At 43.1% G+C, this 16042-nt stretch overlaps 1 protein-coding gene across 2 annotated transcripts; it reads left to right on the top strand.

Moving 5' to 3' along the window:
• The first annotated feature begins 325 nt into the window (after positions 1–325).
• Positions 326–14903, top strand: ca5a (carbonic anhydrase Va). 2 transcript variants are annotated; one of them, XM_068731926.1, is made up of 7 exons: positions 326–825; positions 4788–4985; positions 6193–6311; positions 8283–8378; positions 8549–8611; positions 9573–9731; positions 11505–14903. In XM_068731926.1, the coding sequence occupies exons 1-7, from the start codon at positions 684–686 to the stop codon at positions 11664–11666; spliced, it is 939 nt and encodes a 312-aa protein (XP_068588027.1). In that variant the 5' UTR covers positions 326–683; the 3' UTR covers positions 11667–14903. The 2 variants fall into 2 exon arrangements, with proteins under 2 accessions (XP_068588027.1, XP_068588028.1); XM_068731927.1 differs by lacking the exon at positions 326–825 and adding an exon at positions 2504–4650.
• The last annotated feature ends 1139 nt before the right edge of the window (positions 14904–16042 follow it).

Below are 16042 nucleotides of genomic sequence, written 5' to 3'. Positions count from 1 at the left end.
TCGATAAAGTTCATAATAAGGGGTTGAATGAGTTACCCAGTTCTAGTTATTCTGTATTATTATTTTTTTTACAGTGCTATTATTTACATACATGTTGTTAGTATAACAAACAGTACGCTATTGTGATGACTACGATTGTGGAATATATTTACAAATATAATTAATTCGTATTTAAAAACAGTTTCCAGACTGTTCTCAAGTGTCTCCATCATCACCACCACTGCAAACGCCCCTCAGTGGAGGCCGCTGATTCGTCAGGACTGTACACCCCCCCCCCCTTCCGTACTGCAAAGCAAACAGCTTTCCTACAGCAGCCGCATCTCATCATCTGTCGGGTGTCTAGTCCGGCGAGGACACTGTTTAACCGGGTTAAATTGACGTAATAGCTTCGTAATAGCTTCAGGTTGTTGTTCTTTTTTTTGCGGTCCCATTTTGAATGTGTGTAAAGGTAAAGCCTGCCCCCTCCCCCGCCTCCAGGCGAACGGTAGGAAGGCAGAGACGAGAGGAGAGCTGCCAGCCCACAGTTTTTGTTTTGAACGGGCTCCGTGCAGAGAGCTAACTTTTGGTGGCGTGAAGACGACTAAAGCTAACCGCTAGCCGCAAGTAAAACAGAGCGACGAAACACGTTAAAGCGCTTCTTTTTTCTTCTTCTTCCGCCGCTCGTTGGTGAAGCTTTTATCAACATGGTGACTTTGTCGTCCCTATTGAGACCTCTCGCCTCCCAGCTCCGCAGACAGCTTGTCAGACGCGCCGGGAGTCCCCGGATAACGCCCGCCAGGCGATGCAACCTCACGGCGTGCTCAAGCAAATATGTGCTGTCGCAGAGTAAGTACTTGTGTGTCCTATCGCTGCTGTAGCTACACAATGTTTATCGTGTTTAGCTGCTTCAAAAGGAGACATTTTAACCTCCGACATTACCGCCAGCAGTGGCGGTGAGTGTATCGGTATCACACGTGGCAGTGGTTTGGGTCTTTTAGGGTCATTTAGGGTTTTATTGACAGTGAGAGGCCCGTCATTGTGGGTCACATACATCATCAGTTAATGGTCATTTTTGTTGTCATCCCAAAACGTGTGCATTAAGAGCATTGGAAAGCCCGGGCTGGATCTATCCTCTTCACTGGATTTGGATCGGACGCACTCTGTTGACTCGTTTGAGACGGACCTCCGACTCCAGGTTTTCCAGACGAGTATTGACGTCCCAATAGGGGGGCCACATGAAGCCCTTTGGCCTACATTGGGGCCCGTATGTCAAGTCGGTACATTATTGAGTGTTAGGGATGTTGTGTACTAATGCACACAGAACATTCAAAGCCAGTTTTTGTCAAAAAAGTGCCATCGGAAAATAATACCACACACAAGGTTGACATTTTTTTTTAAGCATCGCACTGGTTCCCTCAAAAAAAACTAATGGGATTTTTCCTTAGAATTTTGGATTATTGCAAAAAAAATAAATAAGCTACACAACCTTTATGAATTTTGGAGCATGAATATAATATATAAAAGTAAAAATCTGACGTTAGTCTATAAGCAAACTACAACACGGTTGGCCACCTTTTGGCAACTGCTGTTTCTGAAAACACAAGTGGGCTATTTACTGACGTGTTTTATGTCGTGGAACTAAACGTTAAATTGTCTTAAGCTTGTGTTACCCACATAACTTGTTTCAGGCATCTAACCACAAACACATTGAACTGGAAGTGCAAAAAACAGACTCATTCCTTCACCAGCCCAGAGCACCTCGCCAGATCACGTGATACACGTGACATAAAATGTTAAAATTTCCAAAAATAAATGGTGCATTGATAGGATGGACCCTTAGTCATGATAAACCTGTTGCATGCAACTAGAAGAGCGTTTATTTCCTTTACACGTTAGACCTCTGGTATGAGTCATTTGCCTTCATGTTAACGTGCCCATGGAAAATTGTAGACACCCAAACTCGTCTGGCAGTTCCCAGCAACGTCCTCACCACACCCAATAACACGGGCCTTGTCTCGTTCACCGTCTCATGCCGACAACAACCTCAGTCAACATGCAAAAAACAGAAAAAAACGGTTGAAAATGAAAAATAAAAGAAGGCCAGTGCAGTAGAACTTTTATGTTCAGCCATGATAATAAACAGAGTTCATATTTAACTTTAACAGGCTTGTTGTAATGGGCGCAGCCTGTCCTGATCTTTATGGGAGGACTTCTGGTTTGTCTTTGAAGTGGTCCGCTAGAAATTAGGTTTCTTGTGGCCTGCGCTTTGATCCGTCTTCATGCTATCTTTGTAAAGAGACATCTCTGTTTTCCTGTGCCTCAGGTAGAAACATCTGACTCGCAGGAAAGCGTATACAGTCTTGCGCTTCCCTGAAGTGGGGAGTTATACTGCCGTCATTTTAACATGCAAGCCTCTCTCAAAAAGGTTTTTCCTCAAATCAATTAGCACGACTGCTTTATGATAATATTGGATTTTATTATGATTTAGGTGATTATTTCATTGTTATGATGCAACTTCACTTTTCCAGTAAATTAATTTGCTGAATTTACAAGCTGGCAATCAAAATATGGTTGCCTTTTTTAGTCACCATATACTTTGAGTACTTAAGATACTACGCAGTTATAAGTCAGCCTAATAGATCAAATGTGACATACTCATCATGTGTATGTTGTACACGCTTCGCAGTATAACTTTTCTGTCCAGCTCAAATATGGCGGGATACTTGGCCTTCCCTCACGTTGCTGATGTTGACGGGTTTGTGAAACTCCCCACAGTCAAACAACTTCATTGTTGTCTCTAATGATGCCTGTGCGCATGCAAGTAAACGTGCCAACTCACAATACGTGTAATATTTAGATACCTAAATATAACTAATGCAAAAAAAATTGAAATGTATTTATTTGCAGGTGCACGTTTTGCTGTTTGTTGCCCCTATTTATTTATATGTTAATAAATGTTTGCCACTGGTGGCAACCAAAGGCCAAAAATGGTCAAAATGGTTTCCAATTGAAACCTGGCAACTCTTACTGCCAGGCCTGCCATTTATAAAACGCAGGCTTTGGAAAAAAATTCAAATGACTCTTCCTTCCAACCAAAGCCGTGTCTTGTGCTAAACTAACTGGCTCAGCACTTTTGTGTCTGTACAAAGAGCTTTTTCTTAAAGGCAGTCTTCTGACTGAATCTCTGCGTTTCCACAGCGATGCTCAAGTTCACACTTTCAGGCTGCAGTCGCACCAAATCAGGCGCGGTGGATCGTCTGTGGAGCCGAGGCGGGTTAGGGTGACGCAGCCGAGCAGGCAGCTAGCGACTTCAGACGGCACCCACCCGTCACTCGAATTGGCCACTCCCTTTAATTATGTATTGCGTTAAGCCTTAATATAATTTAAACAGCTGAGTGATACAAAAATTCCCCCTAACCCTTGTCACAAATGGGGATATAAACTGTAGAGACCAAACTCGTGTTTTTCCACCAGGCCGTGAACATTTTTAATTCTGCTAGAAAAATGCCTGGCTCGGTGGGACTGTAACCTCTATGTCTTGACGTTATTACCTCCGCTTTCCTTCAGCCATTTCAAATCTGAGTTCATTTACTGCTAACCCAAACCAACATTTCCTGATAATGTCGCTTCACACTAACCATCGTCCTCCTCAGAAGGTGTTAATTGTGAAGCAGCTAATGGACGTTCGATGTAGCCATCACCGAAACAGTGGGACTCTGTTAATGGTGCTGCTGCAGGAATCAGGCTGTCGATGCAGGAGCCTCAGCTGGCGTTTCAGAGCTCCTCACACACACACACACACACACACACACACACTTTTTTCCGATTCGAGACATCCGGCGATCAAGTGACGCTTGATTCGGGAGCAGCGCGGAGCAACACAGTGCCAGAAGAACTTCACAGTTGCCCAGTGAAGAGAGCACGACTGGCTTCGGGAGCAGTTATCGCGCAACAACAAGAGTCTGCTGAAATCTGCTGAAGGTGAAGGTCGTCTCCCAGTCAGACCTGTTCGGCGTGGCTCAGTGGAAACCTTAAGCCCCGTGCTGGATGAATGGAGAGGAACAAACAATAGTCGGCGCTGCTTTTGTGCCTTTTGACAACAGCACTGGAAAGATTTCTTTCTGTAGATAACCCTCGGTCAAGAGAGGGAGGGAAACAATCCTCTTAAACTGAGCTATTTTTTGAATTTGTTTTTTAGAACATTTTAATAAGTGGAGTTGATGTTTTTTGGGCTGGATTTCATGGGTAAAAAAGCAGGACGGAGGTAGGGAGTTCGGGGTAATTAGAAGTCAGGTCCGCTGACAGACCTTGGCTCGAGCCGGCGGTTTGACCGGCCAGAGGTCCCGGTCAGATTTCCCCGCTGTGTAGGGGAGCTGGGGGCGTGCCAGGACATTCCACGTGTCATTTTCTGTACAGCCAGCCCACTTCTCTCTTTATTTTGTAATATCCTTTTAGGAAAAAAAAAAAAAAAAACTACAAGGAAGTACCATTGCTCACTCGCTCCTTTTTCATTTAGTTCCTTGAAACGGCTCAAGGAAGAAGGGTTGCATGTGTCTGTCCGCCACGACACACTGTAAAGTTTGTGTTTAGTTTAATGTGGCGACTCTGACTGATATCGTTTCAAAATGGACTGTCTTACAATGCAGGAAGCAGCTGAGTACAGCATGAAAAGTAGGTGTCAGCATTTTTGATTTCAGTTTTTTCTTTTTTTTGACCTTTTCATGAGGAGTTCGATGTTCTGTTTTTTTACATGTTGAAATTCTCTTTGATTTACTTCCTCTCCTCCTCTCCTCCTCCTCCTCTTCCAGTGCATCCCATGTGGCAGGGACCCCTCGCGGTACCAGGAGGCGATCGGCAGTCCCCCATCGACATCGTTGTGCGAAAGAGCGTCTTCGACTCTAAGCTGAAGCCGTTGGTCACCGATTACGACCCGCACACCTGCCAGCAGATCTGGAACAACGGCTACTCCTTTCTGGTCGAGTATGATGACACCACGGACAAGTCCAGTAAGTATCTTCTGTATCTATATCGTCTTTAAAATAAAAACCTGAATATGTATTAAAAGCTACGCCATTAGTTACCCTATGGAGATCTTGAAAGTAAAATAATGGTTTGTTCCGTAGAAGTTCCTCATTATTAACCACTAGATAAGGAGCAAGTGTGTAGTTTCTCTTTTAATCTGAATGGATTTAAATGAAATCTCAGCAAGAGGAATGCTTGTTCTGATCTACACAAGAGGCTTATCCCCCCCCCCTTTAAGAGCCCTCTGTCTGTAGGAAAATCCTGTAATCAATGCTACACTTAAAGCTGCTGATAAAAACCACAACCGTCACGTGGGCCCGGTGACTGTCATGTGACTCGCGTGTGTGTCCTGACCACAACAACTGCTGCATAGTCTGGAAAGTGTTGGTCATTTTGTGGTATAATTACTGGGCTGCACCAGCAACACTGTTATCGCTTTCCAAACCATCAAAACTATTTACAAATGCTTTAAAGCCATGGCACGTGAACCACCTTATGGGCATTCACGTGCCTTCAGAGCTTAGTCTGCTACTGAGAGGACAACAGCAGGTTTATAACAGGGAAATGTTGAAAACGGTGTTTTACTGTGAGCGATGGTGACTCAGCGGTAGAGCCACAGGTCATCCTTCAATCAGAGGATCAGCGGTTCGATCCCCGGCTCCGCTAGTCTATGTCGATGTGTCCAAGACACTTAACCCTACTTGACCCCAAATTGCTCCCTTAGCTGTGAGTGAATGTTGTATGACTGTTAGATAGTCCTGATGGGCAGGTGGCACCTTGCATGGTAGCTCCTACCATCAGTGTATGAATGGGTGTGAATGATGATGAAGGATACATGTACAGTCCATTTACCCTTTCCAGTAAAAGGAACAGTGTTGTGATCGAGGCATGACTGTGTGTCCTTAAACTACAATAAGTCTTATCTGTGTGTAGTATCACTGCCGTCTATTAACAGTTAACAGGCGTAATAAAAAGTAATTGCTACACAATAGTTCCTGGATGTTTTTAAGCTCATTGTTATCGCGTGAACAACCTGTCCTCAGTGTTTTGGAAGGAGGAAACGAACACTAGACGTGGATATGATCCTATTGTTTTCGGAGGACGAGCGTCTCGTTCTTTTTGAAAAGGATTGTGAAATCTGTGAAGTCGAGGTGCACTGATCTATTGTGTCCTTTCTACCTTGCGGTGCAGCGCTGAAAGGAGGCCCCCTGCAAGACAAATTCAGGCTGTGCCAGTTCCACTTCCACTGGGGTGAGAGCAACGCCTGGGGGTCAGAGCACACGGTGGACAGGAGGCTGTTCCCTGCAGAGGTAATAATATATAATACAGTGTGTGTGTGTGTGTGTGTGTGTGTGTGTGTAAAACCAGCCACACACCATGTACTGCAGGGACACTGACATGCTGCATGATGTCATATTGTCAAAAACAGAAATGAGGTAGAATTGGAAATCTAAAATACAATAAACAGACAGGATAGTATTATTAATATCATTCTGATAATATCGTTCATTCTTTGGGAAATTATTTGATCAACCTCGCAATATTGTCAGGATGTGCATGGGGTGTCCACAATAACAAGAACACTTTACGTTATAATATAGAGTCCTATAGAACATCCAGCAGAAGCCACTCTGATACAGATGAGCGTTTTAAGCCTCACTTTTGTTTGTTGAGGCGAGGGCGGGGCGATACAACCATGAGATAACATGTGAATGTTTTTAGTGTGTAATCCTCTACTATGGCTCGACCTTAACAGATAATATCTTGTCAACAAACACAAACCGAAAGCGCAGATCTTCTTTTTTCCCCCAATCTGTTCTTCTGATTGATCTTAGTCACAATCTGAAAAAAGGAAATCTGTAATATGTTGATATTCTTGTCACACACTATGGGACCGTCCTGACTCAAGACAGGTTGCAATGTCACGGTCTGTGCTACAGAGGAACAACATTACATGGTGTGTGTGTGACCATGTGACCAGACCATTCAGTGGAAAAAGTCATGCATGTCGTGCTCAAGAATGCAGGTTGGGAGGAGAGAGGGAGAGCAGTTATTTTCCCATGATCAAACGGTCTCTTGAGGGTTAAAAGAAGAAAGGAGAAATGGAAGAGAATACATGTAACACTACACTGTTTCAACATTGTAAATGTTGACTTACTTTTGCAGTCCCATTTGTTTTCTATTCACGTGTCCTCCTTGAACTCTCTGGAAAAGTACTGAGAGTATTCAATCAGTGGTCGGTGAAGTTTAGAGCAGAACAATCTCCGTCTACATTCTGCCTGTTGTATAGCTGGCATCAGGCACGCTGCCAGGATCTTTGCGGTATTTGTATTTGTATTTGTACCAATAACGTCAAACATGTGCAGTGTGTTTGTCTCTCAGCTGGGTAGAGATTAGATACTGGTTCTGTTGTCCGGCCTCACATGTGAACACAGATCTTCTATTTTATGGTATTCCATTAACTTATGTAACAACAGGTTCCACTGCCCTTGTTAGGAACATCTCAATGTCATTGTTGTCATCGTGTGTGTGTGTGTGTGTGTGTGTGTGTGTGTGTGTGTGGATCAAGTTACAACCTCGACTGACAGCTCCTGTCAGGGTTTTCCACAAGGCTAGGTAGTAGCCAGCTCATTCTAATGCCACTATTCCATCCTACACACTGATCGGTGCCATCAGTGCAATTCTGATTGTGTTTTATCGTCAACCATTTTTCTAATATTTGTGAAACACAGAAGACGACTTGTTGCTCTCTTCTCTCGGCAGGACTCAACCTCTCAGCTGAGCGTGCGCACACATGATAATGTGTGAATGATTTAGAGCTGCAGCTAAACCTACTGGATAAAGAATAAATGAACCTCCATGTATTGTCCTTACCTGATCTGAGAAAAATTACTTCAATTCATGTTTTCTGTTGGTTTTTCAACCACAGTTGACCGGTAGCTTTGAATATGCACAACATAAACGGCTGCTCCTAATTCACACACGCCTTGAATTGTACCTCCATTTATGGTATTTGAATTGAGTTTGCTTCTAAAAATAAATACAAAGATTCAGTTGAAAGAATAAACTCTTATTTTGAAAAGCAAGAAGAAGGAATTAATGGGTCATCCGGAGGACAGAATGAGTGGGCCGGGGATCAGGGCAGAGGCGTTAAAAAGATCAAGGTTAAGGTTTACAGTCACTCTCTCACTCTCACACACACACAGACACACACACACACAGACACACAGACAGACAGACAGACAGACTCATGATGTGTGTGTGTGTGTGTGTGTTCTCAGCTCCACTTGGTCCACTGGAACTCTGACAAGTACAGTTTGTTTGAGGAGGCGGTGATGGAGGACAACGGACTGGCTGTCATTGGAGTCTTTCTTAAGGTACTACACGAGAAGACACATTGACTGATTTGCGCAAACACGTTACAGTATAACTTGTTTCATGTTTCAGTTTCATGCACATTGATGAGGCGATGCTTTGTACTGTATGTGTTGTGTATGCAGTTTAGACTGTGACTGCAATCCAGATTAATGTCTAATCCTTTGTGTAGGTGGGAAAGAGGCACGAGGGGCTGCAGAAGCTGGTAGACGCTCTGCCTACTATCAGACACAAGGTCAGTACACGCGCACACACACACACACACACACACACACACACACACTACACACTACACTTTTTCTTTTTTAGATGACATGCTGATCCCTGAAATGTCTCCAGTTGTCTATATTGACCCTTATAAAGACCCTTAAAATCTGGTAGTGATTGGTAAAGACACTTCACTGGTAGGTAAATACTGGCACCCTCTAGTGGTTCAGTAGAGAGACTACAGGACTGGTCAGACAGGCCTCTCTCACAGCAATCAGAATATATATATTCTATTATATAAATAAGTACTGATGAGCATTTTTTCGACATTTAGTCCAGAAGTAGGAACTAAATCTGGAGCTAAAAATCCTTTTAAACAAATTCCTTCTTAAACTTCTTAAAACTGAAACAGTGCACATTCTATTAGTTACTAATATAAGTTATATAAAGATAGTGTTTCATAATAAAAAAGGCTTTCTGAAAATCTGTTTCTATATTTCTATATTATGTTTAAGGTGACTGACTGGAGGTCATAGCTTCCCCTCTGTTTCACATTACTGCTACCGTTCTGCTTATCGCTAATAATGTCTGATACGGTTGCTGTTTGTCCAATAAGAGGAAATGCGGCGGTTGTGTAACTCTCATTGTGTTGTGCTTGTGTGACATATTTTATAATGGATAATGATTAGATAATGATTGTTGTAGTATTTAGATAACAGCTTCAGTTCTTCTGTCGTTATATCAGTCTGTGCTGTAATGATAGTCCCAAGAACAGATTGGGATTTTAGCATGTTTGTTATAATAATTATATGAATATTTTAAATATCTTAATAACTGCATTATATTTGTATTATATTATAGAATTAATATCATTTAAATGTTATAACCTTTTGTGTGAACAGCTGTGACCGTGCTTGTCTCTTGCCCGTAACATTTAAATAATTCAACAAACATGACCATATGTTTTTTTCCCCGTGTGTTGTCTGCAGGACAGTGTAGTGGAGTTCACCAGGTTCGACCCTGCCTGCCTGTTACCCGCCAACACCGACGACTACTGGACCTACCACGGCTCTCTGACCACACCCCCCCTGACCGAGTCCGTCTCCTGGATCGTTATGAAGCAGCACATAGAAGTCAGCCACGACCAGGTGTGTGTGTGTGTGTGTGTGTGTAATCCACAGTAACAATGGATCAAATGATAGACTGTATTTACATGGATAATCCTGGTTATGATCAAATTGGGATACGATGAAACCGGGTCATACATACCGGGTATACATGATAAATACGAGCAACTCGGTTACTGATAACTAGGGGTGTAACGATACGCGTATTCGTATTGAACCTTTTGGTACGGGGCTCACGGTTCGGTACGCATTACGAACCGAACAATACGTTTGAATAATATTAAATTGCTTTTGAAAAAGAATATATAGCTGAAATTGGTGGAGCCACTGCGCTCAAACATGGCAACCCACCTGACGTAACGCGCTATCCTTCCCTGATTCGCCACGCTCCTATCACGTGACCGGCTGTTCACAAACAACAACAGTCTTGTTTAACGATCGACTACCAGGTTAATTCAATATGAACAACTGATTACAGGTGTTGCTGACCGTGTTGTCTTTACTAGCAGCTGTTGTTCAGTTAAAGTCTGCATTATTACGGAGGAAGCAGCTGTTAATGGAGCCATTAGTGAGCGGCGTGACCAGCGGAGGTATCAGACCTACGGAGCGGCCGTCTGAAGTAACGGTTAGCGGCTTTAGAGAGGAGGGACACAAAACGGAGGACTTTCCTTTTCTTATTATTGTTTATTTTGTTCTGTACAACTATCTACAACAAGTTAACACAAATGCTCATGTTTCTTTGTGCTGTGTGTATGAAAAATGCCTCTGTTTGTTCAGCCATTCCCAATAGCAAATTCTGAGGTTTATATCAGCTCAGCTGAACTCTCCAGTGACCACTAGAGGGCTCTAGTTGTCTTTCAGAGTCAAGCTGAGCCGATTCTTAAGTGTTTCTGTTCACCAGCAATTATGCTGTCAAGGTGACACGGAAGCTGAAGTTTTGACCCTTTTCAGTAGCGTTCCTGATCATCTCAGGGTGTGTCCAACAATGAAGGAAGCTGCACTGAGCTGAACCAGCCTGCAATGGCAGCTTTTTGTGCCTCAAGGCATGAAACCTTTATGCATCGTGTTCCGCATACTTCCATTTTAGATTGGAAGTGCAATCACTTTGCTTAGCTTCGCCGACTGTATCATTTGGAAATACGCCAACCTTTTATTGAGCAGTGAGGAGCTGCTACTGTCACTACCAACAGGGGTAGACACAGATCCACACTGCATGTTTAACCATGGGGGCATCCAAAAATAATAATACATACAATCAAGAAGCACCAATGTGGGAGACAGACGAGTTGGGTTGATATTTTTATAAATTTCAATTCTGTCTCTTTTTTTCTACCCTTCTGGCAGTGAGGAATATTAATAAAAACACTGTCCACATGTGCTTCTGTATGCCGAGTCCCACCAGCAGATGAATGTGTTTATCACACATTAGCGGGCCTATGTTAGCGGCTATTCTTCAATAAGAAAACAAGTGTATTTATACTGCAGAGTGGAAGAGTACAAGCAGAAACAGCTGTAGTGAGATGTTGGATGAAGAGCTTCTTTTACCTGCCGTGCGGTGTGGTGGAAACAACAACAACACACACAGTCTAAATAAGGTGGTGCTTTTACTGTGAAGAATTTGTAGGAAATTAACCTCACCCACCGTGAATCAACGGCTCCTTTGTCCACTAGTCCAGTCATGGATCAGCCCTCTACTTATAAAGTCCTACATTAGTGTAACTCAAAGTATAAATACTTAATAGTATAGTAAAAGTATTTTTTTTTTGACCGTCTCATGTGTCCCTGCTTTTTTAGCTGGCGGTCTTCCGGAGCCTCCTCTTCACGTCGGCCGAGGAGGAAGTACAGAAAAGCATGGTGAACAACTTCCGCGTGCAGCAGTCGCTCTGCGACCGCACCGTTCGCTCCTCCTTCACTCCTTTCCTACAGGAGGCTGCAGGCGACAAGCACTCCCACTGACGCTGCTGGACCCAGTACTCACAGTACCCAGAACTACCTTTCACTCTGTGAGCAACTGTCCACACTACATTTTTTATTTTTCCTTTCCTTTCATTTTTTTTTTTTTTTTTTTTTTAACTCTGTCACTACAAAATGTTTCTCATCCCATTTGAAGCAGAAAACATTTTTAAGTATGACAAAGTTTCCTCAGAGGATCTTCAGTTCTACTTATTGCCGTTGGAGTGAACAGATTTTTTATTACAAACCAGTTTTACACGGAGGGTGCAGGAATACTTATTTTTTTTTATTTTGGTTTGAGTGCTGCAGACCAATAACCAATAAGGAATGGCTGCTGTGGGGGGAAATCTGTGTTTTTACTAACTTTAATAACAGGAATTGTGTTTATTATACGTTACATGTTACCATCCGTGGGGTTTGTAGCTGCAGCTCAGTCTGGAGAACGGCTGTGGCAAGAACTCAACAGCACCGTGTGCTGGCCACAGTCGGTACTACAGCAGAGTCTGCTAGTGATGTTTCTAACTATCCAAGGAGGCTGCAGCTAGTTTACAGCAGAAAGCCCAGGCGATTTTAACAGACTACACAATGCATAATATATTGAATATCATCAAGGGCTTTTAAAAAAAATTCTGTACAGTGGGTTGTTGGGTTTATCATTAATTTTGTCATCTATACATTAACAAGATGATTAGAATGTATTTTGTTTTGTATCTGTTATAAAGAGATTATACTGTATAAGATACATGTGACATCCCTCACACACAGGAGAGTTTTAAAGGAACTCTACCGAGCCGTGGGCCTTCTTCTCAGAACTATTACTATGTTACTAATACTCACAAACATGCCGGGTTACAGTAGCACACACATGCATTTTAAGAACATTCTGATTAGTAGCGTTTTTTTTTTTTTTTTTAACCACAGTGCCTTAAATATTCTCTGTGTCGCTCCAACTCAAACATGCGACGCGAGTCTCCGCCACGCGGTTCGGCACGCAAAGTGTTCTCTGTGGAATCGGTCGAGTCTGCGACGCGGCAGAGCTTCCACAGCACACCGGTGTGCTTCGGCCGATGAGTTCAGGGACACGGTGGGGGAATCAGGTAAACCGGCTAGACTTTCCGGTTGACTGATTGAATCGAGTCTTTATCTGGAGGGAACCTGTCCGTCTGGTTCGGTTAGTTTTCTGTTGATTAAAGTGAACCTTTTGAACGTTAATCAAAGTAACGTGATGAGATAAATCCAATATGAGAAAGAGTTGCAAATACGTTACTGTAATGTAGAGTATCTGAACTCGTCCAAACTGCTTTTATGTATTTTAAATTTGAATGTCAGGGATACTACCATGAATAGCTGTGGTAGGGCAGGATTGACGGGTGACAAGAGTGGGACCAACTGACCACAGCAGCCTCGTGTATCACCTCGCCTGTTAGCCGGAGTCTAAAAATATGTTTAGAGTGTATCACTGTCTGCAACTGTTAAGTGCTATCTCTCGTTCAGGATGTCTTCTGAGAAACAACGAAGCGTGTTCCTGGGGTTTACCTTCCATATCCTAAGTCACATTGTCATCTTATGAATGATTTTAGTAATTCTAAACAACTGTGTTAGCACAGGGGAAAAAACTACGACTCCCAAAGAAATGAACAAGCACAGCAACAGAAGTACTTCTTCTCCAGCATTTATTGTTATCCCAGACTTGCCTCAGATAAGGGTTTTTGGGAAACGGTGTTCATTAAAGGCCACTATTAACCAGAGATATTCAAACCCCCACTTAATCCAACATCGCTGCAAAAATGAGATCAAGAGCGTGATTATGCAACCTTGCATCATGTAAAGAAGTCTGGCAGTCCGCCATCTGCGGCTCAGTCATGCCTGACGACTCTCACCATGCTGTGCTATTAGAAAAGAGAAGAAGAGGTTTGATGAATGGGGAGAGAGAGAGAGAGAGAGAGAAATGGAAGTTCTGATTTAGAAACAGCGCGTGAAAAGATGAAAAGATATGTTCAGTTTTTCAGACATGCTTTAGGACAGGGAACTATAATTGCACTAAAAGCCACATGTATCTGGCTTCTTCTAAGTTTATCTACGTGCGAACGCACAGTTTGGGTTGAGAGCTCCCGGCCGTCTATATAATCCCCCGAGGAACAATGCAACTGTTCCAAACTGGCCCTCCACCGCTATAGAAATAGCCATTGTTCCCTTCCTGAATGGACACTACACACACACACACACACACACACACACACACACACACACTGAATAGATTTAACTGGATATGCGTCAAAAAGATTAGTGATATTACGTCGTGGCGAAAGGCCGCAGATTCGCCAGATAGACGCCGAAGGAGTGGACTTGGTGTGGAAGTGTGATGCCACTTCTGTTGCCTTTTTTTCTTTTCTTTTGTTTTTTTCCGATGCAATACAGAATCTATGTTCAATGTATTTTTACTAACATTGAGACAAGGGACCCGGCACTGCCTTCATCTTGTACAGCTGTATTTGTATTGACGTATTTGAAATGTCCACCATGATCTTCATGTGCCTTCATGTTCCATGGTATTTTACTCTTGTTTTTAATTAACTTTTTCTTTTTTTTTTGAAATGCCCTTTTAAGAAAACTAAAATAACAACTTCTAATGCAATGTATATCATAATATTCCAGTAAAAATGTTCAGTCTGTGGAAATCTGTTTGTCTGTGTGGCCTTTTCCATCAAAAGCTGGAAAAAAACGTCAGAAATCAATTGGACATGACTTTGATCACAGATGGTTCTAAATATGTTTTTTTTTACATCTTCAGGAGTTAAACAGTTTTTACATCGTCTCCTGGCTTGTATCATGTCTGCTTCTCTAAACATACAAGTATTACAGAATGCTGTCGTCTTGCCATTATACACTCTTGGTACAGCTTTCCTTGCCTTCTGTAGCTCCGTGTGATGTTGTAGCAGGTGTATGCTGTGCACTGTATGCAGTGCATATTTTAACTGTTTGTTTGTATAGCGGGCAGCCCACATTCCTGCCCTGCAGGGTTTCACCGGGGGCCCCTTCTCCCCTCCCAGCATGCTTTGCTCCACCTGGATGGCTCTTTTACAGGCGGCCCCCGTCCAGCTGAGCAACCAGGATGTGTTTTGCTCCAAGAGACCCCTGCACCTGGGGGGGGGGGGGGGGGGGGTATAGATGAAAAGATAGAAAGTGATATATTAATAGATGATATTTAACAATAAAGTAACGAGTGATGTCAAAAGCGTGTATATCTGTGCCTCTTTTTTTGTTGTCCCTTTGACAGGAGCAGAAATATAAAGTGGTGAGTGCTTTTGCAATGACGCATTTTAGACATCTGTGTAAACTTATAACCAAACCTGATATGCTGGAAAATACCAAGCTGAAGTCTGAGGCCTTCCGAAGTGCTGTTGTACAAACCGTCTTTCTCAGGAATGTATACATCCCTGTGGTCCCCCCCCCCCCCCCCCCCCCGCAGGCTCACCTGACCCAACTCCTCTCTGAGCATGAACCGGCCCGGGAAAGAGTTGCAAAAATAATAAAACGTCGACCACTGCCTCTCTGTCTCCACCCCCACCCTAACCCCGGCGATACCTTTGAAGCCCCCTGACTCTGAAAGGGGATGTCTGGTGGCCCCCGCCCAGACTCCTGGGGTCCTGAGGGTGGGTTGTTTACACTCTTATACACTGTTACCACGGCCTTGGGTGGGAGGGGGGGGTTGGTCTCCACCTGATTCACACCAAAGAAACGGCGGTTGAAGCCGTGTGTGTGTTTGTTGTGCTTGGCTTGTCTGAGTATACAGCGACACACCAGTCTCTACTGGGCTTCCCTTTATTGTATGAATGGACAGACTGACTGGAGTCCCCCAAAGCTTTGAACTGAACAATGTGTGTGACTCCAAGCATGCATGTGTCTCAGTAGAATGAGAATGAGAAAAATTCCTGTATGGGTTCTTAATGATCTCTGAGAGAGAATGTTGCCGGACAGGTGCTGTTTGAGTTGATGGCAGGCGAGTTGAAAAAGCGTTGGATGTCCACAATTTTGGTCCTCTTAAGCTCAAAATTCTAATAATAAATCATTATAAAATGTTTTCTTTGTTATAAGCCAACAACCCACTAGTCTGAATACTTTCTAAATTCCCTACGCTACCTGTGGCACTCAAGAAGTAAATCTAAAGTGTAAAATATTTTTTCTTGAGAAAGGCCTCATTATTTTCTAAAATGTTAATTAAATTTTGTTTATATGACTTTGATTTATTAGCACCTGTACCGCTGGTGTAGTGGTATCATGCAAGATTCCCATTCTTGCGACCCGGGTTCGATTACCGGGCGGCGTACGCTTTTGGGCGGCCGTTGTTCGATCCTTGGCTTCTAGTGTATTGTGCCGAA

Source organism: Cebidichthys violaceus, unplaced genomic scaffold, assembly GCF_023349555.1.
Source record: "Cebidichthys violaceus isolate CVI_PGR_0920_01 unplaced genomic scaffold, fCebVio1.0.p SCAF_55, whole genome shotgun sequence".
NCBI lineage: Eukaryota > Metazoa > Chordata > Actinopteri > Perciformes > Stichaeidae > Cebidichthys > Cebidichthys violaceus.
Note: the sequence above shows the minus strand (reverse complement) of the source record. Positions and strands in the feature narration are given on the sequence as shown.